Source organism: Strix aluco, chromosome 5 (genome assembly GCF_031877795.1).
Source record: "Strix aluco isolate bStrAlu1 chromosome 5, bStrAlu1.hap1, whole genome shotgun sequence".
Classification (NCBI taxonomy): Eukaryota; Metazoa; Chordata; class Aves; order Strigiformes; family Strigidae; genus Strix; species Strix aluco.
Genome location: NC_133935.1, coordinates 19502560 through 19517027, shown reverse-complemented (window position 1 = coordinate 19517027; position 14468 = coordinate 19502560). Strand labels below are relative to the sequence as shown.

The window sequence follows — 14468 nt, the reverse complement described above, 5'->3', positions numbered from 1 at the left end:
GTCCTGGCTTGAACCCAGGCTTGGACAGGGTGGAGAATTCAGCTCAGGGTTTTCATGAAACTCTCTGGAGTCACTTGTTCTCTGACAAAGTCTTAGAAATTTGATTCTTGCAGAGTCATGACTTCAGACTCAGGTGGATGCCCAAAACTTCACATAGATTAACCCAGTTCTGTGCTCCCAACACCCAATCTCTTGCTTATGCTGGAAAAAGAAAAGCATCTTTCACTGAGGCAAGAAGGCTGCAAAATCTCAGAGATGTTTCCTTATAGACCTGTTCTTTCTCTGCCATAATGTTTCTTCCACCTTGGATAATCTCACTCAAAAATGTTTCAGCTCTTCCAGTAAATTTCATCTCACCCACGATGAGGAAAGTTCCTATATCTAGCAACAAAACCTTGAACTGGACATTCAGTCTTCAGTAGCCACTGTCCCTGTTGATGTGTAAACCAGACACTAAAGCATATGTACTTCATTCAGGTGGTGACAACTAATATGGCAAGAATGCTTCACATACATGGAGTATTGTTACCACAGTGTTTAACATAAATATGTGGGTCCACCCACAGATAAACATATTTGCATCAAAAACACTCTCTTACCAACTCAAGTGTTTTAGACTTCATTCCTAGATATCAGGCACTGAAGTGCAACTTTTATACAAACAGTGCAGCTGACAAATGGACAGGACATTATAAGAACAGTGACTATTTCTCAGCCCATGGTATAGTTGTCACTGTTGGGGAAGAGCCACTTTCAGAAATTGACTGACATCCTTAGCTTTCAAAATGGAGACTAACAGGCTCACTACAGGCTAACATCTTTGTGCACCTGATCTTTAGTTACATTATGTCCATCTTATTTTACCTCAGTGATGTAAAAAAAGGCTTTTACAAATTAAAGATTCAGGCCATTGCCCACTGGGGAACAGGAATGAAAAGCACAGGCAACAGAGAAGACCAGAAAGAAGGAAATCGATGGATTCAAGTGAAAATGAACAGCATCAATTTTTGAAGCAGAATTAACCAGATAACATAGTGCTACCAACACTGCTGCTGTCTGTGGAGAAGCATGCTCTTCAATCCTTCTCTTCTCCGAACAAAACTAGCTGATTATCTTTCTTGAACATCCAGCCAAGAAACAGAAAAGAGAATCTACAATATGAAGAAAAGGCTGTGAAAGAGTGAACTTCCAACAACCAAACTGCGCATTAATGATCTGTGAAGTTTGAACAAAAGTTATAATTTGCTGGAAGAAAACCTTCTACCTGTTGGCAAAGACAACTTCTGCTTTCCCTAGGAACTTGCACAGTAAACACTTCAGCAAAGTGAGCCAATTCAGTCCCTATACATTTAAGCAGTCTTTATATTTTCAGGCCAATCTGAATGATATCTTGGCTACAATGAGAGCTTCTGCTTTTAATTTCTAGTGTATCAAAATGTTAACAGGGTTATATTCAGCTATTTAGCAATTACGAGTACACTGAGAGCACAGAGTATCTTTATCTTTAAATGATGCAGTTGAAATGGTCATATAAAGGGGCCATTAGAGGACATTTGCAAGAAGTTAAAAATCATATTTTACCTCATTCAGAACAGCGCAAACAGCCTCCTCCTTTTCTCTGGAGAGTCTCCAGAGAGTTAACTTATAGGGATTTTAATACTCATTTTCTTTTCCATTACAATCTCCTGAGAAGACATGAGCACTTGGAATGCCTATGTTATGCCTCAGCCTGGGAAGGGCAGTATTTCATCATGTATTTCACTTTGAAGAAGCATTTGTGGTTAATGCTAAAGGTGTCTTGCCCGCTTTTGGCCTGAGGTCATGGAGATGTTTGTTAAAAGGGAATAAATCAGTTTCCAAATTTTGGCCACACGTTTGATTTCTCTTAAGAGTCCTCACCAAAGAGAGTTTTGCTTTTCTTCCCCAAATATGCTACTGTGAGTCTTGACAAAAGAAAACCCATGTCTGGTTGTCAAGTTGTGTCTGCTCTTGTTTAGAAGCTGCTACAGGACACAAATCTCCCAAGATACAGGAAACTAACAGTATGGTAGCTAATCATGCTTCAAGAGAAAAGGATTGAATCATTTTCACTCAGATATAATTTCACTGACTTCAGTGAACTTACTTCTCACAACATAATTGCAGGTGCCGCAGCATACGCGAGCTAGTGCATTCCTCCCAGCAGTTGCCGAACACTTCGGAGATAAGCCAGGCATAAGGTTAGCACACTGCTGGTTCCCTCTCTCACCCAAAGGGGACTAGTGGAGAATCTCTCTCAGCAAGGATATTCAACGATTTCTAGTTTTTTAAGCAAAACAGCCAGACCCTGACATCTAGCTAAACCAGCCCCTATGCAGACCACTGCACTCAGGGCCAGCTCCCCACAGTACACATCAAGAGTCAAGGTTTCCACCAGTTGTATCAGCACTAAAGTGCTCAAATCTCACCCACTTTGCCCTTTCCCCTCCCTTCCTTTCCCTTTGCGCTGGTTGCAGAGAAATCAGTGCTTTGCCATGACTGCTCCCCATTCCTGTACAGTAGTATGGGAGGGCTGGCTACCATGGCTTGTGGCTCTATTCCACCACAGACCAACACAAAACAAACCCATTTGACATGCTCTTAGTTAAATTATTATTTATTGCCCATTTTCTGAAATCATGATAAAGGATTTCATATTCCTGGAAGGCACTTCTTGAAGGGGCTGAGTTTCAGAAATTCCTGAGCTCCCTCTCCCTCCAAGAGCACAGGATTTCATGCTGGAAACTCCTAAAACAGGCACCCAGAAATTCCAGCTGCTTTTCAAAACCTGTCCCAAATTTTAAACAAAACCCTGATATAAATCACAGTATTTCAGAAATAGTCATGTCCTGTTTCCCACCCCTCAACACATAAAGCAGACAAACAACAACACAGGACCCAAATAAAGCAGATAATTTCTTTGGTGATATTACACAGGCTATTTGATTTTCTTCTCTCGCTTCCCTCCCACATTCAAGGATGAATGTGCCATGAGGACTTTATTTACTCAGTGAATTAAGCAATCTGAGTTATGCAAAAGCTTTCACACAAACTATGAAACTTCTGCAAACATCCCATTAACAGAACTCCAATTAGCAACCAGTCCCTCCAACGTATTCTTCTGCCACTGAACAAAGCAATTTAAATCCTGCAATTCAGGGAAGAGAAACGCATAAACGCAAAGACTTTTCCTTTAGACAATAGAGCACAATATAGCAAAAAGAGGAGCAAAAGAACCCAGTCTGCATCCAATGCTTATTCCCCAGTTCAACCAGCTTCCCAACTCGTTACACCATTCTGTTCCCCTTCCCCATCACCACCATCCAGCACTTCCTACACAACACCAAAAGGCTAATTCCATACAGATATCATAATAAATCGGCAACTCACTTGGAAAGGCTTGACAAGTTCTGCCTGCAGTATGATCTGCTGATCATGTCTGCAGCGTATGAATCAGTGCAAACTGCTGCCAGCTCTAGGGAGCAAATGGACAAATGATTAGGGCGTGGAATGAGATAATAAAAATGCCATTATCCTTTCAGGCATGTGAGACTTATTGGATGCTCTTTCCACCCCACAGGTTAACCATTTGGTTGGTCCTGTAGCTCCTGAAATGACGCTCTCTATTTGACTATTGTCAAGCTCATTATCTATCTTGTATCCTCCTCCCCTCCCCTTCGCCCCCCTCTGTTCTGTGATCATATGATTTTTTTTTTTTTTTTTTTTTTACTGTATTCTCTCTAATAGATCCTCTTTGCTATGTCTGGGCCCCCAGTTACAGAAATTCTTGCAGATTTCTCAGCTGCTCAACTTGACCAACAAATGCTTGCTTCCCATTCAGCTTTCACAAGAAGCACTTCTGTTTAGCGAGCTTGTCTGAGCACCGAGCAGCCTGAGCACTGCACAGAAGTGCCTTCACAAGTATTTGCTTGTAGGAAAGTCACATTCCAGCTCACGGAGAGATGATGAGGGGAGAGGACCAAAACATAAAACAATGGTCCAGGAAACAGTCCTGCCTTTTGATCGTAAATCATTGCTTAAGCATTATGTGGGCACTTGCACCCAGTCTAACTTGTGAAAGGTCAAGCTGGATCAGATAGCTCAAAAGACTGGAGGGTGATTGCTGAACACAAACAAATCCAGGAAGGTAGGAAGTAGTTGCAAATTCAACTGCAGTCAAGGTAAAACCATCTTGTGTATAGCAAAGGGATTAAAAACAGGGCTGGAGCTAAATCCAACCTAACATACTCTCCTCAATGTTCTTCCATCTAATCCAGTGAATGAGGCAGGAAATAGAAATGCAAACAAAGTGATTTAAATGGAGGCACCATCAGTTACCATGATTTCACACACTTGGCTTTCATACCCCTTTAAGCCTGCATATGTGAGTAAACTGAAACAGCTTACTGTGCAGTCCTGCAGCCATTCCACCCCAGGCTCTGATCTTGTTAAACCTCATAAATTACAAGGGTGGGTGTGGATGGTACTCTGGAAGGAAATCTCTACGGCAAACTCGCCCTTCTGTGGGAAGGAGTGTGTAGGTTCAGTAGGTGGCACTCTTACCTTGAAGCGAGCCCCAAGGCAACCCTCTCTGCCCGAAGCCATGGAGGATGCTGCATGTCCAAGGAGGCATCAACCTCGGCAGTTTTCTTCTCAGAGCTTTCAAGAAACCAACAGCTGCACTTTTCTTGGGGCACTGATACTCATTTACATTCTGCTCAAATCCTACAGTCAATAACTGCTTTTTTTTTCCTCCAAAAAAATCCTTCCACAGTTTAAGGAAATATATTTTTGTGAAAAGATAGTGGTTCTGTGCTTTATAGATGAGTGATTCCCATGCAAGAATGTAGAAGCTCACGTTTTTTTGCACACTCAGAAACAAGTCTGCAATACCCCAAGATGTTGCTGTTTCTTCATGTACACCTTCTACAGACCCAGCCCCTTGTTCTAAAGTACATGCAAAAGCCCCATCTTTTAGTGTATAAAATATACTGGAATTCTGGTCTGGAGCAAGGAAAGGCCAATAGTGCTGATTGCAAAGGGAGAAAAATATGGATTCCATTTTTGTGACTGCAGAGAGATCTGCAAATGAGATGAGGGTGCAGCTGGCAGCCCATCTCCATTTCTTTGACCTCAAGGGAAAGAGGGCATGTAAGGCAGTGTGAATGTGTAGAGTCCTTCAAAAATGCTGGGGAGAAGGGGGTCATATTTACTCTTCCTGGAAAAGGCATTTCTACTGCTGCGGAATTACAGAAGCGGAATTCTTCCCTCCGGAAGAGCATTAATTAATCAGAGATTGTATTGCTGTTCTGCCAAAATACACATTTTAATCAGATGCCAGCTGTAAGAGTTGATGTTTATGAAACTATAAAATAGGTTCCAAGGCAGCCCTACAGATTTCTAATACAGGTCTGTATTTACTACTGTGTCACAGAAACTTTTTTTTTTCCACTTGAGTTCTACAGTCTTTTCAATCCAACCTGGAATAGTTAGGTTACTGCAGTGCTCACAAACAAAACTGCTTCCACACAGGATAAAAATAAAAGAAAATTGACTATCCTCTAAAACATTATGCTCTACATCTTCAAAGAGTAGTTGCAGACTTTTAAAAAATCTGCCCCTACTGTCATGCAGATTCTGACTCTAGATGGCAAATCTGACCTATTTCTTGGGTCACTGGGAACAGAGGAAGCCTCTTGCACTTGTAGTAGACCTCAGAACCATCTTTAAATGTCCCACTTAGACTAGGACAGCCATAAAAATCCCAATTTTTTTCTTTGCTTTTCCAAATAATGTTTTGAATTATAAAAGTCTGGAGGAGAACTTCACTCTAGATGAAGCACAATGATTCACATGGTCAGCCTATTTTTTATTTGGAGCAAGACTTCTAACACCAAATTCCATCTTCTTGCCCATACCTCTATAGCACTACTGAGAATAGATGTTATTTGCCTACTGATTGAGCAGCAAGCAATGCTGGCCATGCAAGTCTATCCTCAACACATGCCACCTATGCCTGCAAATGAAGACCTGAAGATAAATAAGGTGAGCAAATCCCACTTCCAAACAGTATCAGCCTCTCTGTCCAACTGTCTCTAGTGTTAATCTGTGAGAGGTATCCTTGTCAACAACTGCTCGAAATACTCTGCAGGTTGGTATCCCACATATTAATTATCAATTTGACAGCACTGCTGTTGTTTTTTTTTTTTTCCTAAAAAAAAAACTTGCTACAACCATGATTTGTCACACTTGCAAAGCTGCAAAATAAAATGTGCAATTCTGGACACAGGCGTGTTAATCCACTGTGTAGAGGCAATGAGCATACTGCCAAGTGGACCTGGGCTGACCTGTATGAGCAGCATGCAGTTGCACTGGTGAGTGCCCAGGAGGCTTCACCTTCAGCTGTCCTCAGAGCTGTACCCATCATTTAAGCCATAAGGCCCATTCAGCTGGGGAACATCACTGTTTTAGCAAGAGCTACAGGGGCATTTTGTGATTCAGCCTGCAACACAAAGGAGGGCTCCGCCAAGGTCAACACATGCAATGCCAAGCATTCCCATTCAGCTGGGTGTGGACGCAGCAGCTCCATAAGTTTATAGCAATGCAGAACTGACACAGCCAAGATTTTGCCATGCTTGCAACCCCTATAAAAAGAAGTGGGAGGAGGATCTGAGTCAGTTATAGATCCTTGCACTTAATAATCCCTTTATTATTTCAAATCCAAACGTTTGTTGTTTACTTTCTTCAGTAACCCAACTGAGAGGGATACTCTCAGTACACTGTGGCCCAGAGGTGAAGATCTTGTATATGGAGCAGGAAGAGGCAAAATACCTTCCCCTGGACCATTTCAAAAACTCATATGGGCATCTAAAGCATGAAAAATGATGGGGGCAGGAGATGCACACCTTGACCTGCTTTCCTTGTATGTTCTGGTGCTTCAGAGATTAGTACTTGGCTCTAGGACACCAAAACCCCTAAGGAAGACACTAGAAAGAGAAAAAAACTAAGTAAACAAACACAAACTAAACTAGGGCACTTGAGAGGTGTCATTCACACCAATTAATTCAAGTCAAATGGCTCTATAAGAGTGTAGGCTCATCTATTACAACAATGAAAGGAACTACAGGGCCTTTCCTAGCTTCTTAACATTAAAAGCAGCAAAATGAGGAGGAGGAAGGAGACGTGAGGCTTTCCAAAAGGAAATCATTACTGGAAGGTTCCAACGTCCACTCATACTAACAATAGGAATATGTCCAGAGGTCATCCAGAGAGCCACTTAATATTTTGTTTGTTATTTTTACTTTAACTATTCCTGCATGCAAGGCAGAGTTTTCAGTGAGCTGATCACAATAGCCTGTGAATCCTTTTTCTTTTGAAATTATAGTGAATTTAGAACCTGTCAGAGGCACATGCACCATCCAGACCATGCCTTTCCATATGTAGCCTGTTTCTTTATGTACCTGTTTGTCAACAGCAGATTTGCTGTGCTGCTCACTGTTCTCGTCCTGTTATTCAAATACCTTCATGTTTCTTTAGTTCTTTGTTTAGTCTTTTTCCAAGTTGAGACAGTTTTAAAATGGGCAGGCAAATAACTTACAGAAATACATCTGATTTGTTCAAGACAGTAAATAGCTCACCCTGCACTGCCTCTCCTCTGTGCCACTAGTCTGCTATAAGTAGGCAGACTTGTAGAGAACTTTGCAAAGCTACTGGCATTTTGCAAGAGAAACAGAACTCTGTTTTTTATGGAAATTCTAATGACATTAACATCTGCTCCTTGTTTGAAGAATATTTTTAACTGTTCCCTCCCTGGGAAAATGAAAGATGCCACAGTCTCTTTCATGTTCTCACAGAGTAGACAAACTATGTTGGTTTTTTTAAGGACTGTTCTGAAATGCCCCAATACAGTTCACTGCAGGGAACTCAGTGTATGCATCTCACAGGGCAAAAAAGCATCTGCATTCACCCTCCTATGAGATTTCACTCTGGAACACTGGCATGTGAGCAGGGACCTCATTTCAGAGATGAATAGCACTTGGCATATTAAATCATATGCAGTAGGTAAAGTCTGGCAACCCATATATAAGGTCTTGGAGTAAAACTCTTGAGTACTCATAAAAACAAAGCTATGTACTTCATCATCAAATAATGCTGAACTGTTTCTTACTATGAACTTTTTTTCCAGTCCAGTTTTAAATATCTCAAGTAATGGAGATTCTGCCATTTCTCAGTACTAAGTCTTCTGTGCTCTTACAGGGATCAGTACTAAGAAACCATCCTATGGCTATGACATCTATTCCTCCCCTTATTTTTAAAATGTAACATGTAGTTACATCTACCTGGATGCCTATAAACAGCAGCAATGCCAAAAATTTTAACATGTTCAGTTAAACTTACGAATAATACTTATGCAGCAACATAAGTGAAGATATGTATTAAAATGCATACTCAGATTGGAATATGTAGGTTTGGGTTTGGACATACGCATGTGCAAATCACGGAGTCACATGCACACAGTTTGCATGCTTACATGGCTACTTATCAGGTAGCTAATGCCTTAGCTGACAATAGAACTATTTGCATAGACAAGTTCTGCATGATTGGAAACACAACCCTATACATGAAAACACAAAAGCCTGAAGCCTGAATTTGTAAACACTTGCAAAAATGTACTTCCAGATACTGGAGATCCATATAGAGCCCATGCATCACTTAATCCTATTCGATGCCTGCTTTGCTGGGACAAGCTGGCCTTGGATAGTTTAGTCCTCTGCAGGGAAAAGAATTTAATTTTCTCTGACTGTCCTCAGTTCTTGAGGTATTAATATTATCCTGCTTCTCACATGGAAAACTTACTGACTGCATGTATGGCTGTAGCAGTAAACAAAACAAACTCCAAGACAAGTGTTAAAATGATATTCCAAGGAGAACTTCCACTGTAAATTGAAACTTAATTAGAAAAACATACTTGCTAGTGTTTGCATTCCCTATCAGTTACTTATGGGGCAAGGCACAATCCAGAAATAAAGAAGCATAATATTTCATGGGTGTGATAAACTATTTCCACCAAAGCATAGCTTTTGTTTTATGTCATGTTTTCACTGCTTTCAAATAAACATTAAGATCCAAACAATACTCTCCATATAACAGCCAGGATATAGCTACCTTCTGGTCATTTGAACAACTGAAATGGAGGAAACCATATGAGGGAAGCATTCACAAAGGCTATCTTTACCTCCTCTCGCTATGCCCGGTCACTGTCACTAGTGAGGAACAGACTCTGGTCCCCTCCTGCTCTGATCAGAAGCCCATTTCTCTCTAGCCACCAGCAGCAGCAGAGGGAAGGGCCACTGTTTCCCCCTCCACTTTTGCACCCATTCTTTTGTGTTTTATGCATTTCAGGGACACATGCCAATTCCCACAGCAAAAAGCAATCCATTATTTTGGCTGGCAAATTTTAAAATTTGCTGTCTCTCATTTATACCTGAACTGTAGCTTGCTTGGAGCAATAACTGCTATTAATAAATTTCAGCTTTAGTAGTGCAAAGGATAGTAGTACTCAAAGCTCAGAAACCTGTGATTGGACTTGTAGGACTTTTGCTTATAGCCATGTAGGATAATACTTGCAGAGGCCACAAAACAGAAAGTTGAATAAATAAGCTGCCAATAATGGAGATTAAAGTTCCCTCTGCCACAACTGATTCTAGCAATACTGAATTTCAACAACACTTTCAACAACAGATTTTACTCAAAAATTATTAATGTTACTTTTAATATATTAACAGGCATGCTCCAAACATTACTATTCACTCTAAATTTAGCCACAAAAGCCAGAAAGAACCACAGTGTGGTAGCTGTAATACAAACACAGAGTATAGATGTATCTCTAGACAAAACAGGTTATGCCTTGATTTTACTGCTGAGCAGGCATGGGTGGAAGCCTAAACCACAACTCCTTAACAGACACCCCAGTAAACTCATGAAGTGTAAAGCGTGGGATCTATTTACACTTGTGTGCCACCACATACCAGCATCCACTCTCTTGCTTCAGTCTGAAGCCATGGTCCATGTCTGGGCTTCAGGCTCGATCCTTCTCTGCTGGAATGGCTTATATAAATGTGTGCACAGGCACACACGCACGCAGCTCTGGAAAGAGCAGAGCATTTCCTGCTGGGCCAATTTATGGATGTTCCTGTACCAAAAGCCCCTATCTTATGATACTCTGAATTTTACTGGTGAACAACATCCAAGCCCTGGTCGGGATCTTGACTTCACAAACAACCCAATAAACTCAGCTAGCAAAAGCCATCCGAATTCCACTGAAGGCAGTGACTGCTCAACAGCTTATGCCACTTGAACAGCTCAGAGGTATTCAAAACACAAACCTCAACTAGAAATACTCAGTTTGGGCCTTTCTTATCCCTGAACTTAGCTTAAAAATATGACATTGGAGCCTCAGGCCAGGACTGTGCCTCATGCAGGTTAATGAATGGTTATACCCCTGTCTGACTGGACTGGTCATTTTTAATTTCTGGTAACAGCCCTTAGGTGTTTTGGAAGGGGCTTTATTTCACTAGCTGCACAGGGATTACCGACTAACTGGATGCTCCCAAGAACTTTCAGAGAGCAAACAGTGTCAGTTTATTTAATAACTTTCAAAGTGAAACTAAAATCTTGTCCAAATCATGTCTCCTCTGATTTAATTAAAACACACCACATATACTGCACTGCTCTGTTAATCATTAACAAAGTTAATTCAAGACAGAAGATGAGTCTTTTCTTTTCTTTCCTTCAAAAGCCTCCAGACAGTGGAAAACTTAAAAAAACATTCCAAAAAAAGACCAGTACGGTATGATTTCTGTTAGAACGGTCAACATCTCGCTATGTTTTTTTCCCCTTCTTCTGTATTTCTGATTCCTATAGGAATGCATGTTAAGGGAGAATTGTTGTTTTTTCTTTCTTGCTTGGCAAAATACCTTTCCCCAATTTTCTAAATATTGCCTGGTATTTGCGTCAATGTGACAGTCATTGGGTTTGACAGGAATCAGATTGCTAAACCCACACAAAAATGCTTTGGAAATTAGGGGCTAGTTATATATTCAATTTCATTCAAATCCACTTTAGCAAACTGGCAAGGAGTAGATCTGAACCACCCCTGTTATCCCTTAACTTCTGTGGTTCACAACAGAGATTTCTTCATCATGCTAATCTCTATCCTAACTTTTAGACTCACTCACAGCTCCCACTGTCTGAGAAATCTCCCTAGCACTCCAGTCCCAATCCATTTTCACTTTCCAAGATGACCTAGCAACCCATGAAACTTACTCTCTCTGTGAAACAAGCCTTTCCAACTTCTTCCAGGGAGGAACCAAATAGGAAACTAAACACTGTTAGAAGTGTAACACTTTGTGGACTATTCAAGAAACAGGATACATCTAACATCTATTTCTACAGCAGTTCTTTTTTGAAGGAGACCCAAACAAAACAAAAAACCCAACAAACAGAAAAGGTTTCTTTCTTCACTTTCTTCAGGTCTCAGGGAAATCTAAACACAAAATCTTCCAGTCTTATCAGTACAGTTGTTATCTAATGGGATTTCCCTCTTGAAAGCAACAAAGGGTCAAGGCTGAACACTTCCACAAGGCCTGTCATGTCAGATCAGGACGGCACTCTGTCATGGCTGGATTCTTGCCTCCAGCCATGGCTCATGCCTAATGTTTTAGAGGAAAGCAATGGGAAAAGAAAAAAGGCAAACCACACTGCACCTGGTCCACTGAGCAAAGCTCTCCCTGCACAGCAGAATTCCTCTCTGCCCCCTGCAGGCAGGCAGCTGGGGCCACGTACAGGCATTGCTGTCTGCACTGCAGGGTCTTTTTTTTTTTTTAAAAAAAAAAGTAATTTATTGCAGGGAAATACACATAAAAGGGTATCAGGGAGTTAAAATGAAATCACCATAAATGTTCAGTATTCGCATCACAGTATGTGCATCATCAGGACATAATGATCTGGGGACTTAAATTATTCCAGTGTAATAAAAGACCATACTATATTTTTTCTTTGTTATTTCTCTGTATATCCAAGTGCTAATACTTATTTCTGCACTGAAGTACCTAAAGTTTATTGTAATTTAGGAACAATGGCACAAGAACAACTCTTTAAGGCACTGCGCATCCACTTCCTAGTTTCTCCTGGAAAATGGCTCTTGGGTAACACCTTACACTATCAGGATAGGCCAGGTCTGAGCAGACTGTCAAGACCATGATTTCTTCCCATCTACACCATACACCCTTAAACCCATGTTAAGGGACTGACCTGTCTGCAGAAGGACAGTCCAATGTGCTTGAGGCTCCAGACCTCATCCATGCTACCCAGATGCCCTGGATGGAGACAAGTGCAAGGACCATTACAAATGACTGCCCCAGCTCAGCACCTCCTGAGCACAGGCCAGCATGGCCAGCAGCAGGCACCATGAAGGGGAAGACTTGGACCTCAGGCCTAAATGCTTTAGAGTCTGAACCATTAACCAGAGAGGTAACAGTATGTGAGGAAAGCCTCTCAGCTCTGATCTTCTGCTGAGCATGCTCAAGCCCCCAGCACCTATGCATAGCCTTGGATCCCCCCTCTCAGCACAAACCCATAAGCCACTCAGGAGGTAGACCCATGGGAGGGAAGAAGAGGGGCAGCTGCAACCCCTTACACTGTACATGAGTTGTTTTGTTATTTTTCTAGGTCTGTTTTGATTTTCATTTTTAAACAACTTAGACATTAAGGTATCCATGAAGAAATGCATTTATAAACAAACATCTGTGCAGTGATCTCCATTTGAAGACAGTCTTCAGCATTGTTCATGGACTTAGGAAAGCTTCTTCACCACTGTTCACAAACTTAAGATATCATCCCCATCAGCCCAGCAGCCAGTGACTGAGGGATGAAGTGGCACCAATGTGGGTAGACAGGCAAAGTCCCCAAGCTGCAAGCCAGCAACTTGGGCATGCTTTCCTGTCACAGCAGGGTCACATCCCTCCTTCAAAACCTACCCATCATCATAACACCCTAAAGCTTTCTTAACACTGATTGGAGACATGTCATACGATGAGGGTAACCTCAGAGACACCTGAGCAGGAATAGGGTGGCATGCATTCCCCACCTCTTCTTTTCTGTGGGCATAACACAGGAGTTTGCATGAGAATGTTGACCATGTGCCTGGGTAAGCATCCAAGCAGTTTGTCAGGCAGCTGGGTAACAGAGTGAAAAAAGCCTCATAGATCTGATAGTAGGAAAAGCAAATGTACGTGTTCACCTGTGTTTAAGGGAAACTGATAAATACAGAATTGTTTCCTTCCCACAATCTTTAAAGCCCAATTACTGGACCACTCTCACAAGGATCAGCATCCCTGTACAATTCTCCTGGATCTCTCATCTCACCACACAATGTTCTTTGGGACTTGATTTGGGTATGAAGATTCACCTTCCCCAAACATGCACTAGCCAGTAAAGTTTTTTTGGCGTGCTACAAGATGGTGAAGAAAGTGCCTGAACCTCAGCTGTTCCTTCTCTAGGCAAAGAACAGGCAAATGCCCTTCGCCACTACTGAACATAAAAGAAGCCCTTATCAGCTCTCACCGGCTGGGATGGTCTTGCATCCTCTGCAATCTACCACTAACAAATAGTCTCCCTTTTCCATTCAAGTCCTCATAGTCATATGGAAAAACTGTCAATAAGTGGCTTAACAGACCTGTAACCTTTTCCCAACAACAGCTGACAGACTTGTCTTCAAGGATATTTAAATAATGTAGCTACCAAAAGAGTCAGTAGCAGTCCAACTTGCATAGAGAAATATCGACCACCAGCTACAAAGAAAAATCATTTTCATTTTCAATTGGAAAACCTCCCCTCCGGATCTGCCAAAAGCTGCAGCCTGAGCTCTGGAGTTGTGGCTATAGTTTCATAACCACGTTTTGTGCCCTGAGAGAAAGCTTCAGAGCATCACGTTTTATGAATAAACTTCATGGGATGGGAAGGATTCCAGGAACTCCTCCTCCACAGGCTCTTACAGGATTTAGAGGTTCTGGAGAGATTAATGCATATGCAGTATTACAACCTTCCTCCTAAATAAGCCATTATAACAGGAACTTGCCCTTCCAATCTAAACAATTTATATTTGGAGAATGGGCATTTTCTATCACTCCAAAGTGCATGTAACTGGAGACAAACCTGTTCATAGAGCACCAACTTGGCACTTAGCTTCTGACCAACATTTCGAGGTTTTCCTAGTAATAATTAGCAACACCTCACTAAAACAGCCACTAGAAATTTTAATTCATTAAAACTCTTCAAAACTATTAAAATCATGTTTCCAATAAACATTTCAGAAAAGTATGCAAGAGAGAAATCAGAAGCATTTTCAGAAACCTGGCAGAGTTTCAAACGCTTCTAATACTTGAGAACAA

General features: G+C 41.4%; 1 protein-coding gene across 7 annotated transcripts in view; it reads right to left on the bottom strand.

Moving 5' to 3' along the window:
* The window catches only part of CALD1 (caldesmon 1), a 197074-nt gene that overhangs the window by 52913 nt on the left and 129693 nt on the right, over window positions 1-14468 (bottom strand). Inside the window, exon 1 of one of the 7 annotated variants that reach the window (XM_074826270.1) lies at window positions 3409-3694. The exons of the other annotated variants lie outside the window; for them this stretch is intronic. Within the exon in view, the coding sequence (XP_074682371.1) occupies window positions 3409-3455 (47 nt within the window). The 5' untranslated portion in view covers window positions 3456-3694. Of the gene's footprint in view, window positions 1-3408; window positions 3695-14468 lie in introns of those variants that run through there. 7 annotated transcript variants of the gene reach the window in all.